Below are 15666 nucleotides of genomic sequence, written 5' to 3' on the forward strand. Positions count from 1 at the left end.
GTATAGGCTATTGTTTTACAAAAAAGTTATTGAAAAAATGAATAAATAAAATGAATAAATAAATAAAATAAAATACGCCCTCTAAAACGCACATGGCTTTTGGGTGGTCACTGGTCTGGGATGGAATCCTGCCCACAATGCTGATTCCTCTGCACAGCTTTGCAGCCAGCAGGTGGCATACTGTCATCAACTCAACTCAACACAATAAACAGACATGGGTTTTTAACTTTCAGTTTCGCTTTTTATACGTAGGCCTAACGTAATCGATCAATGACACTTGACTTTCGTTTCTTTGATACCGACACCCAAGCTCAGCTGATATAAAAAGTACCAGGAGAATGACAGTTTCACACAGTGATGTTTTCGTGGGGAGAGGACGCCCCTCGTGGGCTTGGCTCAAAGACAGCGTCTACCTGCATTACAAATGCTGCCAGGACTGATGAAAGTGCAAATAATATATATTTTTTCTCATCTCAAATCAAGGAGTTTTCAAAAAGTCGCAGTGTCAGCGCTTTGATCAAAAACAATGGAGATGCGTTCGTCGTTCACACAAATATTGTAGATGAAAAGATCGTCACGGGAAAACAGAGTAAGTAGTTGTTTATTTTTGCATTATTAGGCTATTATCATCATCATCATCATCATCATTTATGTAATGTTATATAGAGTTCTTGACTACACTTAAGCATAATGATGGCCATATCTGATTGTCTTTTTGTGTTTTTCTTGTAGAGCATGTGAAGTGCAAAGAAAAGATCAATGTTGTGAGTTGTAGTGATGATACTGTCACTCTCCTGTCTGAAGGAGGGAGGGTGTTCATCCTGGACACAGCTTGCACTCCAAGGTAAAGTGGTTCAGTTGAGTACAAAATGGGACATTTTTTTGAGCTGTGGCACTCACCGGTGGCACCTCATCCTAAAGGGTGAGGTCGCGTGCACGCATCCGCCTGACCTGGATGACGGCAGCCTGCTGGGCGAGCGCTGGCGCTTTGGCATGGGGGGTCAGATCAACATATGGAATGAATTCTGTACTGGCCATATATGGAGCGTGTTTTGAGTGTACAGGGTTTGATGAGGTCAGATCAACATATGAGATGTCAGAACAGGTCAGCTCCATATATGGAGATCTAAGGGTGGCAGTAGGAGCAGTGTCTTGAGTGTACAGAGTTTGATGAGGGCCCAGGTAGGGCCGGGCCTTAATTTTCGGGCCTGTTGAGAACTCTAGTTTTCGTCTGCTGCCGGGCGCGGCTACACTAATAACTTTGGTGCGGGTCGTCTAGAGTTTAAATGGACAGGTATCAGTCAAAAGGGAGACATCAAAGTGGAAGGATGGATGGGGAAGGATCAACATATGGACAGAACAGGTCAGCTCCATATATGGAGATCTAAGGGTTTGAGGTTAGATGTAGAGTTGCTGGCCAATATTGATGACCACAGGGATCTCCATCCCTGATGATGTCACGAGGCATGACCATATATGGAGGCGTGGGGTGGGTGACGGACGGACTGAATGACTGACTCCCATGCACAGTCACGATTATGAATACCTTTCTGAATGTAGTAAATGTATTTTTTCTTTTTACTCAGGCCCATGGCGGAATTGTGTAACATTCAAGTAACTCAGGTTGCTTGTGGAAGCCACCATTCACTTGCCCTGACAAAAGGTACAGTAAAGTGTATTAACCAGTAAAAGTAACCAGTAAAAGTAAGTAAGCCTAGGCCCGGACGGTTAGCTCAACCGTCTGGGCACCTAGGCTGCCAAGCCAGCTGGACGGCGTGCCTCGAGTTCGACTCCCGAGCCCGACGGCCTTTCCCGCGTGTCACTCCCCATCTCTCTCCCCTTACCTGTATAATTACTGTAACCTATCAATAAACAAAAAACGCCAAAAATATATCTTTAAAAAAAAGGAAGTAAGCCTTAATGTACACCCCCTGGACATGATGTACAGTCAAGTACATGTCGCAGGGACTTACACCAATCCAACCCTTGATGCCGAGTGCCAAGCAGGGAGGCACTGGGTCCCATTTTTCAGAGTCTTTGGTATGACCCGGCCCAGCCGGGCCAGTGATCGAACCCCGAATTCCAGTCTCAGGGCAGATACTAACCACAAGGTCACTGAGCTGGTAAATTAACCAGTAAAGCAGGATCTTGCCACCTTTGCCAAAATTGCTCTCTTCACAGGAGCCTAAAGCCTGATTTATGCTTAGGCAACAAAGCTTCAACTTCAATAATCTTGAGAAAAACTGAGCAAAGAAAAAGGTTGACGTGTACGTGACATGACACTTTTTTGCCGAAGCATAAATCGATGCACATATAGTCACTCACATTAATGTCACTGCAGGTGGGCAGGTTTACACCTGGGGGAAGAACTCCAGTGGCCAGCTTGGTATAGGAGAGGTGAAGGCGACCATTAGCTCCCCACAACACCTCACGTCTCTGTCAGCCGTCCCCCTGCTTCAGGTGACTGCTGGGGGGGAGCAGAGCTTCGCCCTCTCACGGTCCGGGACTGTGATTGGCTGGGGCAAGAACAGCTCAGGACAGCTTGGCCTTGGGGACAGAACAGGTACAGTACTGCCCAGTTTAACCACATGCAAGCCTGATTCATTCTTTGTCGCACGGCGGTGTCGTGCGGAGAAAATAGCCGACCTACAAGGTTATAGATTGGACATTTTCACTGCATGTCACCATGAGATGGAGAATAAATTGGGCTTAACTTGCTTGGTGACATTTGGATGCTTTTCTATAGACCGACACATCCCAACTATTGTTCATTGTTTGAACATGAAGAAAACCACCGAGATTTCCTCAGGACAAGACCATACTGCAATACTGACAAAGGTAACATTGTAATCAGGTATAGTTTGTGTGTTATTATGTGTTGAACGCCCTATGCCGGGTCAAGATCTGACATTTACACTTTAGGTTATGGTTAAAACATATATGTTATATACTGTATATATTGTTTTTTTCCAGGGTGGCACCGTGTTTACATTTGGCTCTGGGCAATATGGGCAACTGGGACACAACTGTTATCGAGATGAACTGCATCCTCGCCTTGTTGCAGAGCTCTGGGGGGCAAAGGTCATCAAAATTGTGTGTGGAAGGTAGGTACTGCATGCTAATGTAATGCTGCTCACACGCGTGCGCACACACGCACACACACACACACACACACACGACAGGAACAAAAACATAGACTCTTGATGCAAAGGTACAGTACAATCCAGAATGTGTTTGTAAGAACCTTAATATTTGGTGTATTTGGTATTGGCAGTGCTTATGTCAAAAGGTCTGACCTTCTTTCTGATAAATCATCAGACCGCAATTTATTTTCAATGATGGAGCCATACTGAATTGTCTCACCACTACCTGGGCTATGTCAAAGTTTAGTTTGAGAACCACTGCTACAACAAAGTATAGGGTAGCTTCATTGTTACTGCTTCCTGTAAATGTTGATATATTTTTGTCTTCTTAACCAGACATCATACACTGGTGTTAACAGACTCCAAGAAAGTCTATTCCTTTGGATGTGGAGAGCAAGGTCAGCTAGGACGTGAATGGGGGAGGAATCAGTCTGTGCCTCTACCAGTTCAACTGTCACATGGTAACTACAGGTGTCATATAGTACATATATAAGTGTTTCCCAAACAGGAAATTCTGTTTCCCTGTTTGGGATTTGGTAAAAATCTGATAGTGTTGCGAGAAATTCTTTTCATTTCAATTAGTTTTTTAATTATCATTATTTAAAAGTAATTATTTTTTATGAATGAATTAAATAAAATTGAAAGAATAAAATACTAATGAAGTAGTTCACTGCTTTAGATGATTATCAAGAGCAAATTGTGTATATTGGAATAAAAAACAAACATTTCTGCCAATATTCCAGACACTGTTGCTGATCTGAAAGTCAGGCACATCTGTGCAGGAGGAAACGCTTCATTTGCAATGTGCACTGTTGATCAGGTATTAACATCCAGACAATGATTAAGAGAATTTTGTGCTTAAGTGTGTGGTGTGTTGTCTGAAAATAAGTGTGTGTGTGTGTGTGTGTGTGTGTGTGTGTGTGTGTGTGTGTGTGTAATCGTTTTATTCGCAGGAATTTCACGAGGGATCAACCAATCAGAATCTAAAAGAGACACAGCAATGTTTAGATGACATGATTGAGATCTGGACCTCTGAATTCAGTCCAAAGTTATGGAGAAAGACACACAAGTAAGTGGCAGGACATAGTACTATTTGGTAATATGCAGGTCTGCAGTAACCTGACTCCGCCAGAAGGGGCAGCAGAGAGTACACTGGGTTCCCCCCTCCTGCTCCCATCTGGGAACTCTCAGGCAGACTAGATGCTCCGGCCACAAAACGGCCTGGTCAATCAGCGTTCCCAGATGGGAGCAGGAGGGGGGAACCCAGTGTACTCTCTGCTGCCCCATCTGGCGGAGTCAGGTTAGGTCTGCAGTACAAGTTTCCAATACTATGACCTAATTCAGGGGTTCTCAACGTTTTTGGCTGGGGACCCCCGAAAATGCTTTGGCTATGTCTCACCATGTCTCGCAAAATAATTAGGGTACCCCCAGGTTGAGAACCCCTGAGTCATAATTTGTATGGCTGTAGAACTCCATAGTACTCTACTCTAGTCTAGTGCAGTGAACTATACTACATGATGTCTTCACAGGGAAATTGAAAGAACATTTTCCTCTGCGTCCTTTTTGAACGGAAGTTTCCTTGACAGAAGGTAAAACCAGTGTTCAATTTTTGTATTGAATTGTCTGTGAATTTGTTGTTTGCTTTTGTGTTTGTTATTATTGTTTTCTTTTCTTTTTTTACTAGTGGTGATAAACACTTCAATACTTCACCAAAACATTCTGGCCTGAACTTGCTTCTTGCACGACGTGCTTTCAAGAAGCTGTTGAAAAGTGACAAAGTGTTGGAAAAGGTACTGTTCTCATCTGACTGGTTATTCTTTAACGTTATTACTACTTCTAAAACATATTATGTTTAAAAATTATCATAGACAATATACAGATTTAGTGTTTAAAGACTGATTGTTTAGATTTTGTTGTTTTAGAAGTTGTGATGGCAAATTGGTAACCACTTTTCATTTTAAATGTAGTATTTAGCACTGACTAATTCCTTTATTTGTAGCTGTAAGGCCCACACCACACCTGCACACACACTGACTGGCAGTAAGTAACTCTGACCTCTGTCCTTAAAAAAATACCAGATTGAATCTGTTGTCTTGCACGGGCTGCTTCCGTCGCTTGACGAGGCACCACTTGGAGTTGAAGGACTGCGGATCTTCCTGCTTCTGACTGAGCTACTGAGGGTCCTCCAGAAACAGAAGCATCCTCAAGGCCAGAGCACCGAGCTAACTGAGGCGGTCGCTGCAGCCATGCTCAGACTGCCCCCAGACAGCCTCCAAGTCCTAGGTCATGTCACCACCATTGCTAATATTGACGCAACCCTTCTAGTTACACTAGTGTAACTAGAAGGGTAGAAGGGTTGCGTCATTACAGTGTTATAAAATCGTAATAGGAAGAGTGCCATCCTTAGCACATTGCAGTTTTGTAGATTTAATTTAAGATGTTAATTTTATGTTCCTACAAAAACAACAACCTCAAAACGTAACATTGCGGACAAATGCTGAACAGCTGTGTTGAAATTGATTCTGTTTTTGTGTTATTTATTTGTTTTCCACAGGTTATTGGTGGTCTTCACTGAAGCGTCCCACTATGATCAAACATGTTAAGCTGTGGAGGAACGCCCTGTTATTGATTCTAAACACATCAGATGATTGCCGCAGAGTTGGAGTAAAAAACCTGCTAAAAGTTCTTCAACTTCTATACAGAGTTGGTATCATTTTTGTTATTATTATTATTATTGGTTTGAGAACCACTGTCTATTGTACCTATAGACATAATTATGTTATTAACATAACATGATGAATTTGTCTTAAAGGAAAATGACAAGATTGTCAGACCTCAGAAAATTGCAGAAAGCACATTCCATTTGGAGATACCTAGTTTCAACCCATTCTTTCTTGCGGACGATCTGAAACTTCAGCGTTTGTGGCGTAATGCAAAGGTAAAATCGCACCTGGGTACAAACCATTTAACTTTAGACAATGTTGACAAAAAATGAGTGAATTAAACATGTCATGGGTTCCAGTCCAGCTCATGCCCAGTCACATGTTGTGTATTGTTTCATGAATCATGTCTAAATTGTATTTTTTTAACTTAAAGAGGAATACCACTCATTTTCAACATTATTCTATGCCATTAATATGCCTTAGAGTTGTTGTTTGGAAATAATAATAAAAAAGTCCCTGCTTCTGTTCATGTGATCAGTGACATCACGAAGATGTACTCTTTTATAGACAAATTCAGAAACGGGTCTCATGGTCGCAGCTTACGTATTTCCTGTAGGCGGACTCAACGTAGCTGCGGGGTTTAAACCCTCACCAGGCGCATCTCTTCTACTACAGTGAACGGTAGAGTTACTGATGTTAGTCTGCCTCAAACGTTACTCTTTTACCTGCTTTTTACTAACACTAACATTACAAAGATGCCCAGAACATCGATATGAACCTGTGTAGTTTATGGCTGCTCCAACAGTAGTGGCAAAAAAAAACGGAATGTCAAAATATCCACCGCGGTAGCTGAGACCAGAGCTATTGAGTAATGGTTGAGACGAAGCAGTGAAAGGTCCTGAAACATACACTAAGCATTTAACTCATTTTTGGCGGGAACCCCTTTTAGCAGATCTACAAGCTCATAGCGCGGCACCGAGTGCCGCGCTACGAGCTTGTAGGTCTGCTATTTTTGAAAATTTGTGAAAATGTGGTGCAAATCTTTGAATATATATTCTTTCAGAGCGAACGTTTTTAACTTTGCTTCTGGGGGGGTCCCTGGAACATATTTTCAGATGGGGGTCAGCGGCCAAATACAGATAATTGTTGGGGTTCTTGACATGAAATATTGAGCACCACTGATATAGAAACATTGGTATTTCAGAAAACTGTCATGATTTAGAGGACCTTTTTTTAAATTTCGATGTCAGGCCTAAATGGGTTAAAGTATGAGGTATAAAGTATGGTGCGCCTGGTGAGGGTTTAAACCCTGCAGCTACGTCGAGTCCGCCTACAGGAAATATATAAGCTGCGACCACGTGACCCGTTTTTGAATTTGTCTATAGCCTGCAAAGTACATCTTCGTGATCTCACTGATCACATGACCCCTAGACCTCCAGTTCTAGGCTACACAGAAGAGGGGGACTTTTATTATTTCCACACAACAACTCTAAGGTACAGTATATTAACGACATAGTTACATTTTGAAAATCAGTGGTATTCCCCTTTAAGAAGTAAGTCACTTTATAAGTACAGCTACTGTATCTCTACACCCCTTTCAGAATATGAATGACATGCCAGCTGTAATTTGCCGTTTCCCCTTTGTGATGAACCTGCAATGCAAGATACAGCTTTTTAATCTCAATGCAGACATCACAATAGTAAGTTACTAGCTAGGCATAAACAACTCAACAATTTTGCACACACACTTATTTTCAGACACCACACTTAAGCACAACATTCTCTTAAACATTTCACAAAACAAGATACAAGTTTCAATTAAAATGTTATGTTCTATTAACTGACTCATTCTCAGAAAGTGCATAATAGTAGATGTTTTTTAATGTATTGCAGGCACACCATCAAATGAATGGGATGTATCCACAGACAGCCTCTGATAAATATTTGGAGTTGAAGCTGAAGCGTGCAACACTTGTAGAGAACACCTTTGAACAACTTGGTGAAACCTACCACGTTCAATACAAGAAACCACTTGTGGTAAATACAACTCATATCCCTAAGTAATCATTTTTGACTTGAGTGTTTCACAATTTCCAAATTCACATAATAAAACAAAAGGGTATAACTGACTTTACAATTAAATGCCTGTGGTTTCTTTCTCAGGTATACTTGGACGAAGACACCAAAATTACGAACGTCTACAGGAACGACTTTTTCCTCCATTTATTTGATGAGCTGCTGTTACCTAAATCGGGGATGTTTTTATACAATGACACCAAAACACTGGCATGGTTCCCCTCTAAAGTAAGACTTCTCTCAGATTACAAAGAAATTACAAATATTTTCTCTCTGAGATAAAGAGAGACAGGACCAATACACAAGCACAAATTCAAACTTCCGCATGTCCAAAATTAAACCTTTTATAATCCCCAACAGGCAACATTGAGGGAAAAGCAATACTTCCTGTTTGGGGTCCTATGTGGACTGGCCCTATACAACAAGAATATGATACACTTACCCTTCCCAATGGCTCTGTTCAAGAAGCTGGTCAATGTAACTCCATCACTAGAAGATCTGATAGAATTCAGTCCACAGGAGGGAAAGTAAGTGGGATAAAAAAAATGTTGTACTCCTTACTGGAATTAACAGAGTAAATACTCCAAATATATATATATTTAAAAAAAAGAGTAATTTAAACAGGTGTTAAAAGCCACTCACTGTCATGTTTGATTTTTCTTCCTTTCAAGGAGTCTTCACTACATCTTGGAAGACTATTTAGATGATGATATAGAAAACTTGGACATGTATTTTTCAGTAGGTATTCTAGTGAGGACTGACTTCCTTCAATAATAAAATCAATTCTCCTTGTTTTTACCTAATTAAACTAAAACATCTTAAGTGTTTCCCCCCCCCCCCCTCATATTAACAGATTGTCTGGGATGGGGCAGTGGTGGAACTTGATCCCCAAAACCCTGGAAAGCCAGTGACAAGTCGGAATAAGTAAGACTGTTGAAAAAAAACATTACAATTGTGCTGTTTATAATGAATCTTGATGATATTCAATTTGTATACATATACATTCACGCATGCACGCTCGCACTGAAGTTCTCAACGGGCTTGAAAATTTATTAGATTTTAGGCCCTAAAATGTCGGGTCGGTTTGGGCAGTATTTGAGAACTCTACACAGAGTAAAAGTGAAACGCCAGTCAGCACCATCTACATAATAGATGAATATACACAAACAAACAGAACAGAACTATTATTTTTATTATAAAAAAAAATGCAATATAATGAATATATATATATATATTTTTTCTTCATGGAGTCCGAGGCCCGGCCCTTGAGAACTCTTGCACGCACGCACGCACGCACGCACGCACATACACAAACAAGAACGCTATTGTACTTAATGCCTGGCAGCTTGTAGCTAGCGTACATTCTCCATCCTGTGGGATGCATGAATTGGTTTGGTGTATGAGGCCGACCTAGAGAGACGGTACACCAAACCAATTCATGCATCCCACAGGATGGAGAATGTACGCTTTTATTATGCTTTTATTGTGTACCAATGAAAGTTCTGTGTTGTGATGAAATAGGAAGGAGTTTGTGGATGCCTATGTGAACCATGCTTTCAACAAGTCAGCAGGAAAGCTGTTTGAGGAGTTCAGAAAAGGTTTCCTCAAGGTGTGCGACGCAGACGTGGTGGAGTTGTTTCGGCCACACGAGTTGAGAGATCTGCTGGTGGGTAAAGAGAACTACGACTGGGAGAAACTGAAACAGGTCTGTAACATTCGGTCATATTGTTCTCGTAACCCATGTTCCCTCAGGCTGTCATGAATAATCTGTATCTCCACTAATAACCAATCAATAACCAGTGATTGAATTGGCAAACAATGTTTTGCTTACTGTCAATGCATTAGAACACGACGTATGAAGGCGAGTACCATGCCAGCCATCCCAACATACTGATGTTTTGGGAGGTTTTTGAGGAACTGACTGAAGATGAGAAGAAAGCTTTCCTTTGTAAGTACTCCACCAAATGTCTTTGAAAAAACAAAAACATTTGATAGTGACATGACATCTAGCATCTATTTCCAATCAAATCAAAGTTTATTTATATAGCACATTTACATTGCCAAACACAAACCAAAGTGCTGAACAAGAACATTGTGACATAAAATAGCAAACAAAGCAAAAGAGAAAGCAGAAGTACATACGTAGTCAAACAGAAACAACATTAAAAGCCAGAGAGAAAAGGTGTGTCTTTAAAAGAGATTTTAAAACACCCAGGGACTGGGCAGAACAAATGGGAAGCGGCAGGCATTCCACAGAGGTGAATCGGTCACTTCTAGTGACACAGCGTGAATCTATTCTACCTCCGAGCATAGACATGGTAACGCCCCGCCTGCCTCTGATTGGCCAGGCCTACCGACACTGTCCGAGACGCGAGGTTACTCCGTGGTGGGACTTGGAAATAATACAAGAGAATGACAGCTTGGCACGCGTGACAGAATGTAACCAACTTGTAAGTTTTATTTTTGTAGAAGAGGCAAACTAATATTGTTTATGCCGTTTGCGTTGATTGAATAATTGATTGAACATGTACGCGTACGTTCACGTTGTACTATGATTTTATTTGGGTGTGTTCTAAATAAAGTGTTAGTGATTATTTGTATTAATCTAATTATAGAATAAAGATGAAGGGAAAAGAGACCTTTTTACAGTACAATAATGTTTCAAGTTTACACATACAAATACATTACACAATAATCAACACAAACACTTTATTTAGAACACACCCCAATCAAATCATATTACGGCATACGTGTTCAATCAATTATTGTCTATGCTCGGACGTAGAATAGATTCATACAGGGACACATGAGGTTTCAGGTACAATCAAGATCAGTTGGTCAGCTGACCTCAAGGGCTCTGGCTTGACCTCTGGCTGGGATGTATGGCTCAATGAGCTCACAAAGGTTTGGAGGGGGCAGCCCATTTTGGGCTTTAAAAACAAACAATAACAAGTTCAAATGAATTCTAAAACGAACTGGGAGCCAAGTTGTAGGCATCTGAGTCCATATCAAAAAGACAAAAACAGGAGCTCCACAACACAGGTGACATGGTGGTGCCTAGCTCACATCCTACCACCAACAACTCAATCTGTTTGATACTGGCACAATTTTATACTCAGCTGGAGGCAATTAGTTTGGACTCATGTCAAGGGGTAGATTAACAAATACGGTATACAAATCACATTACAACCCCCCCTCTGCCATCCTGACCTGGTCCAGCCCAATTACACTGGAACTTGGAAGACAGCAGTTTTCAATGCTCTTACTTAACAAATTGTCTTTGATGCTGGTGACTGACGGCGGAGCTCCACCGGGCGCGTCAGCCTTGCGTCTCCGTCACCGTCAGGGAATGTTCCCTTTTTAATCAATGAAGGGTGGCTCCACTGCCTGCGTTGCGCTGCGTTCGGTGACTGCTTTAAAATTGCCCCGGTTTGTTTTTTGACGCACGCACGCACTCGTCCAGTGATAGTCATTTATTTTTACCACATGCTAAATGCAGCACTCAACACATACAATGTGACTATAAAATGTAAATGTAACACTGCATTGACTTTCTGTGTTAAAAATGCCGGCACCCACCCACCCACCCACACATACTGTTGTGTTTTTTTATAGTATTTCTGACTGGATGTGATCGCGTCCCCATCCTCGGCATGGACCAGATCCGGATGACAATAAGAGTCTTGTACAACTCCACCCAGCAGTACTTCCCTGAGGCGCTGACATGCCACTCTATTCTGGAACTGCCCGTCTACCCTACCAAGGAAACGCTGCAGGCCCGCCTCACTGAGGCTCTGATGCACAATAGAGGCTTCTTAAAGTGACTGTGAATGTTAGATGGCAGTGGTGGGAAGTAACCGATATGTACATTAACTTACTTACTAAGTAGCCTACATTGAAGCATTGTGAGCTTGTAGATCTGCTATTTTCAACCAATACTTTTGTACTTTTAATCAAGTACACTTTGCCTTTCCGAAATTTTACATGTAGGACTATTACATGTAATACTCTTGTTGAACAAGAATATTTCTATATTACAGTATTGGTACTTTTACTTAACTAAGAAATGTGAGTCGTTTTTCCACCACTGAACTAAATGGTGGGGGGTGGTGGGGGGCTGCACAAACATTAGCTTGGAAGCTAACCGGTGCATGTAGACATGTACAGTAAATCTGCTTTCTGCTTCATTTCTCATGGGCTACTCTTAGATATGTGCATTGTAAATCAATTTATTTTATGATTGTCCTTGCCCTTTATGACATAAAAAGCCTTTGGAGAATAAATGAGAGTGACAGAGGTATTATAGGGTAATTAACAGGTACGGTCGCTACAGAATACAGAGATCGACTACTATACAATCAAATAAATCTGTATACAAGATAATTTCAGATTTCAGCAGGAAGAGAGAGGGAGATAATAAATGAACTGAGTTGGTAAAGGGGCGAGTTGTTTTATATTCTATTATAGTGACCACTAGATGGCGCTTCGTTCAATCTGTTCAACTGATGGAAGTATTGGAAATTTGGAGACATGTCAGATTGAATGCTTTCTTGAAGATATTTTAGTAAAATCTGAAAGACCTATCAATCATTCTTCTAACTAGACTCAGTTAACCACAGTTTATGTTAAAGCTCCAGTTTAATGCGTCCATCCACACACAGACCACAGTTTATGTTAAAGCTCCAGTTTAATGCGTCCATCCACACACAGACTAATGTGTCTGTGGCAGCCAGGATTTATCCATGTCTGTATATTGTTTTTAATTTGAAAAATAAATATATTGTGAAAAAAGAATAAAATGATAGGAATTAATGTTATTACTATTGTTTGTGTAATGTGTGATGGAAGCACTGAGTGTACTGATAAGAGTGGACTGTTAAATGACAGTCACGATTTTGCAACCCATTTTTTTCACCCATTTTTGTCAATTATCTAATGTAATCCCTGGGCGCTACACTTCCTCTGCCAATCTGGGGGGGGGGGGGGGGGGGGCAGGGACTGACCTCATGCTTCCTTCTATGCATGAGGAGTCGGGGGGGAATTTCCCCGGTCTTCAGGTTTTCTTCAGAATAGTTATTAGGACCAGTGGTGAAAAGTAACTTCACATTTCATTTAATTGAAAATAGCTGATCTACAAGCTCACAATGCGTCGCAATGTGAAGCTATTTTCAAAAGATTTCTTATATATTTGAAAACTTGAAATGAGACATTCTGCATTAAGAAAGAGTATTTACTTTTGGTACTTTATAAGTACATTTTGATACCACTACTTGGTACTTTTACTCAAGTAAATTTTGAATTCAAATATTGCAATATTTCTATATTGCAATATTTATACTTTTTACTCGAGTACAAAATGTGAGTACTTTTTCCACCACAGCTGGTTAAGACACTGATTTAATTCATGCAGAATATGGCCTATAGTATAGGCCATACTTATAACCCAATGCTTTCCCAATGTTTCTATTCTTCGTAATATTATTTTCTCATTGTATATGTTTTGTATGAATCAAACATGCCGATAACCACTGCTGAAGACAGAATGATTGTTGTTGTTGGGTCTATAACCCTGAAGACCATTTTCTTACAGAACAGGTCATTCAGATTCACTGGATGTTCTCCTCAATCATATTACGAATTATGTTGGCCGCCTAGGCTATAAGTACTGTACATCCATCCATGACCCATTGTTTCATACATTGCCACGCCTACAAAAACAAGGAAAAAGTTAATCAGTTACATAATTTTCTGGCTTGAAGAATTTTCCTCTTGGACAGACATGAGTCCCCCCCCCACCCCCCCCCCCCCCCTCATGCTCTCTCCCTCTCTGTAGCTGGAATGCATTGACGTCAGAAGGAAGCCAGACACGCGCCCACGAACACGCGCAGTCGCGCACTTTATACACTCGTCCTGTCTCTGCATGCGGATGCACACTGGAACGGCGAAAGCGCACACATTCACAATTTCACAGTCATATGATTATGAGCCTATAGACAGTTAGCCAGATCTATACGCAGAAAGACAGACAGACGGGGGAATAAAGTGTGTGAAACATGGCGCATGAAATAGAAGACAAATGCGGCATCATCACATGTTGTTATTAAGCTTTTGGATTCGACCAGAGAAGCCTTCTGGCAGCGGACAGCTGCAGGATATTTTACACAATGGTAAGTTGCCAGTGTGTTTTAGAATAAACGCGACTGTTGTGTTATGTGCGATACATTTGTGAAATTGTGAGACATCGAGCAGCGGGCAGTGTGAATGTGAATAATGTAATCAGGACAGGATAAGGTTTTTTTTAATATAGCCCTAACTGTACATGCGTGCAGAGAGAGAGAGAGAGTGTGTGTGTGTGTGTGTGTGTATATAGGCGAAAATAGACAGGACGAGAGGAGGACTATTGTAGAAAGATGCGTGTGTGAACCATGAGGCAGGATCATGGATGAGGATCAGTGCTAGCCTATGCGTGCGACGTGCGAACTCGGGACTGCAGTTGCGGCCAAGTAAAGAACAGCTGGCGTTTACACTATAGTTGTGTGCAGCAGCAGCACAGACAGACAGAAGCGAATCAAGCGACGATTGCGCAGTCAATAGATTGCTTGATTGGGGGGGGTTTAGAAACCGACTTTGAAATTCGCAAGTGTTTTAAAGACCAGACAGGTCTAACAAAAAGTGCAGGAAGGATGTTCATTTGTGGTGGTGGATCGAATAAGGTGAGAGGCCCGTTTGTGTGTAGCCTACTTTTATACACTGTGACTGACTGTGGGGGGGGGGGGGGGGGGGGGGCATAAACGATTTAGTAAAAAAATAATTATATATATATATATATATATATATATATATATATATATAATTTAAGTGGACAACAAAGAGGATGATGACGGAGTTTGAAAATGCTGATGAAGAGGAGATGATGTGATATGGTGAGGAATCAGGATGATGGAAAAGGTGACAACATGTTACCTTGGGAATTAGACAAAGATGACATCACCTAATGATGCTCTCACATAGGCTGCAATGTGGACTAATGACATAAACATGATCACAAAAACACACACACACACATTAAGGTTTCCTGTTACAGTATTGATCCATCCAGTGGAGAGGCATATACTGCTGCAGGGTACACACTGTTGTCCACGAGAGAACCACTCCCCCTCCGCATCATCAACAATAAAATACTATTTTACTCTATACTTAATCTACTTTTACTCTACTCTGACTGACCCACCCCCCCCCCCCCCCCAGACTAGACATATTTTAGTCTGTGATGTGTATTTTTCCACCTAGAAGAATCTATATTTAGGTAATAGGTTACCACTCCACAAACTATCTCTGTACCTATGTTTTTGTTTCTGTTTGTGAGTCACTGTGTGTGTGAATCACTGTGTGTGAATCACTGTCTGTGTGTGTGTGTGTGTGTGTGTGTGTGGTGTGTGTGTGTGTGCGTGCATGCGTGCATTTGTGGGCATGCTTTGCTTGCGTGTGTGTGTGTGTGTGTGTGTGTGTGTGTGTGTGTGTGTGTGTGTGTGTGTGTGTGTGTGTGTGTGTGTGTGTGTGTGTGGAGGGGGCGTAGGGGCATGAAATGCGATTCTATTTCAGGAAACTGTTTTATGCTTGAAGAGGCGAGGCAGTGTTTGCAGAGAGAACTATCCGGTACCCATCGCCCCGTTGAATCGGAAACATAAACTGTAATCGATAGAGGGTGTTTTATTTTAAGTATGCATCTCTGACTCTGTTGTTGTCGTCTGTTCTTTCTCCCATCTATAGGCCTCATCGCAACG

General features: G+C 41.4%; 1 protein-coding gene across 1 annotated transcript; it reads left to right on the forward strand.

The window, feature by feature from the left end:
• The first annotated feature begins 466 nt into the window (after positions 1-466).
• LOC306922769 (putative E3 ubiquitin-protein ligase HERC3) lies at positions 467-11754 on the forward strand. Its single transcript, XM_079500591.1, has 23 exons — positions 467-589; positions 733-844; positions 1587-1663; positions 2342-2563; positions 2747-2838; positions 2974-3104; positions 3480-3604; positions 3887-3963; positions 4097-4212; positions 4673-4732; positions 4828-4933; positions 5222-5426; positions 5698-5846; positions 5956-6081; positions 7408-7506; positions 7733-7843; positions 7970-8110; positions 8243-8409; positions 8554-8620; positions 8736-8806; positions 9404-9587; positions 9728-9830; positions 11498-11754. The coding sequence occupies exons 3-23, from the start codon at positions 1591-1593 to the stop codon at positions 11704-11706; spliced, it is 2634 nt and encodes an 877-aa protein (XP_079356717.1). The 5' UTR covers positions 467-589; positions 733-844; positions 1587-1590; the 3' UTR covers positions 11707-11754.
• The last annotated feature ends 3912 nt before the right edge of the window (positions 11755-15666 follow it).

This window comes from Electrona antarctica, assembly GCF_951216825.1.
Source record: "Electrona antarctica genome assembly, chromosome: 5".
In the NCBI taxonomy this organism is placed as follows: domain Eukaryota; kingdom Metazoa; phylum Chordata; class Actinopteri; order Myctophiformes; family Myctophidae; genus Electrona; species Electrona antarctica.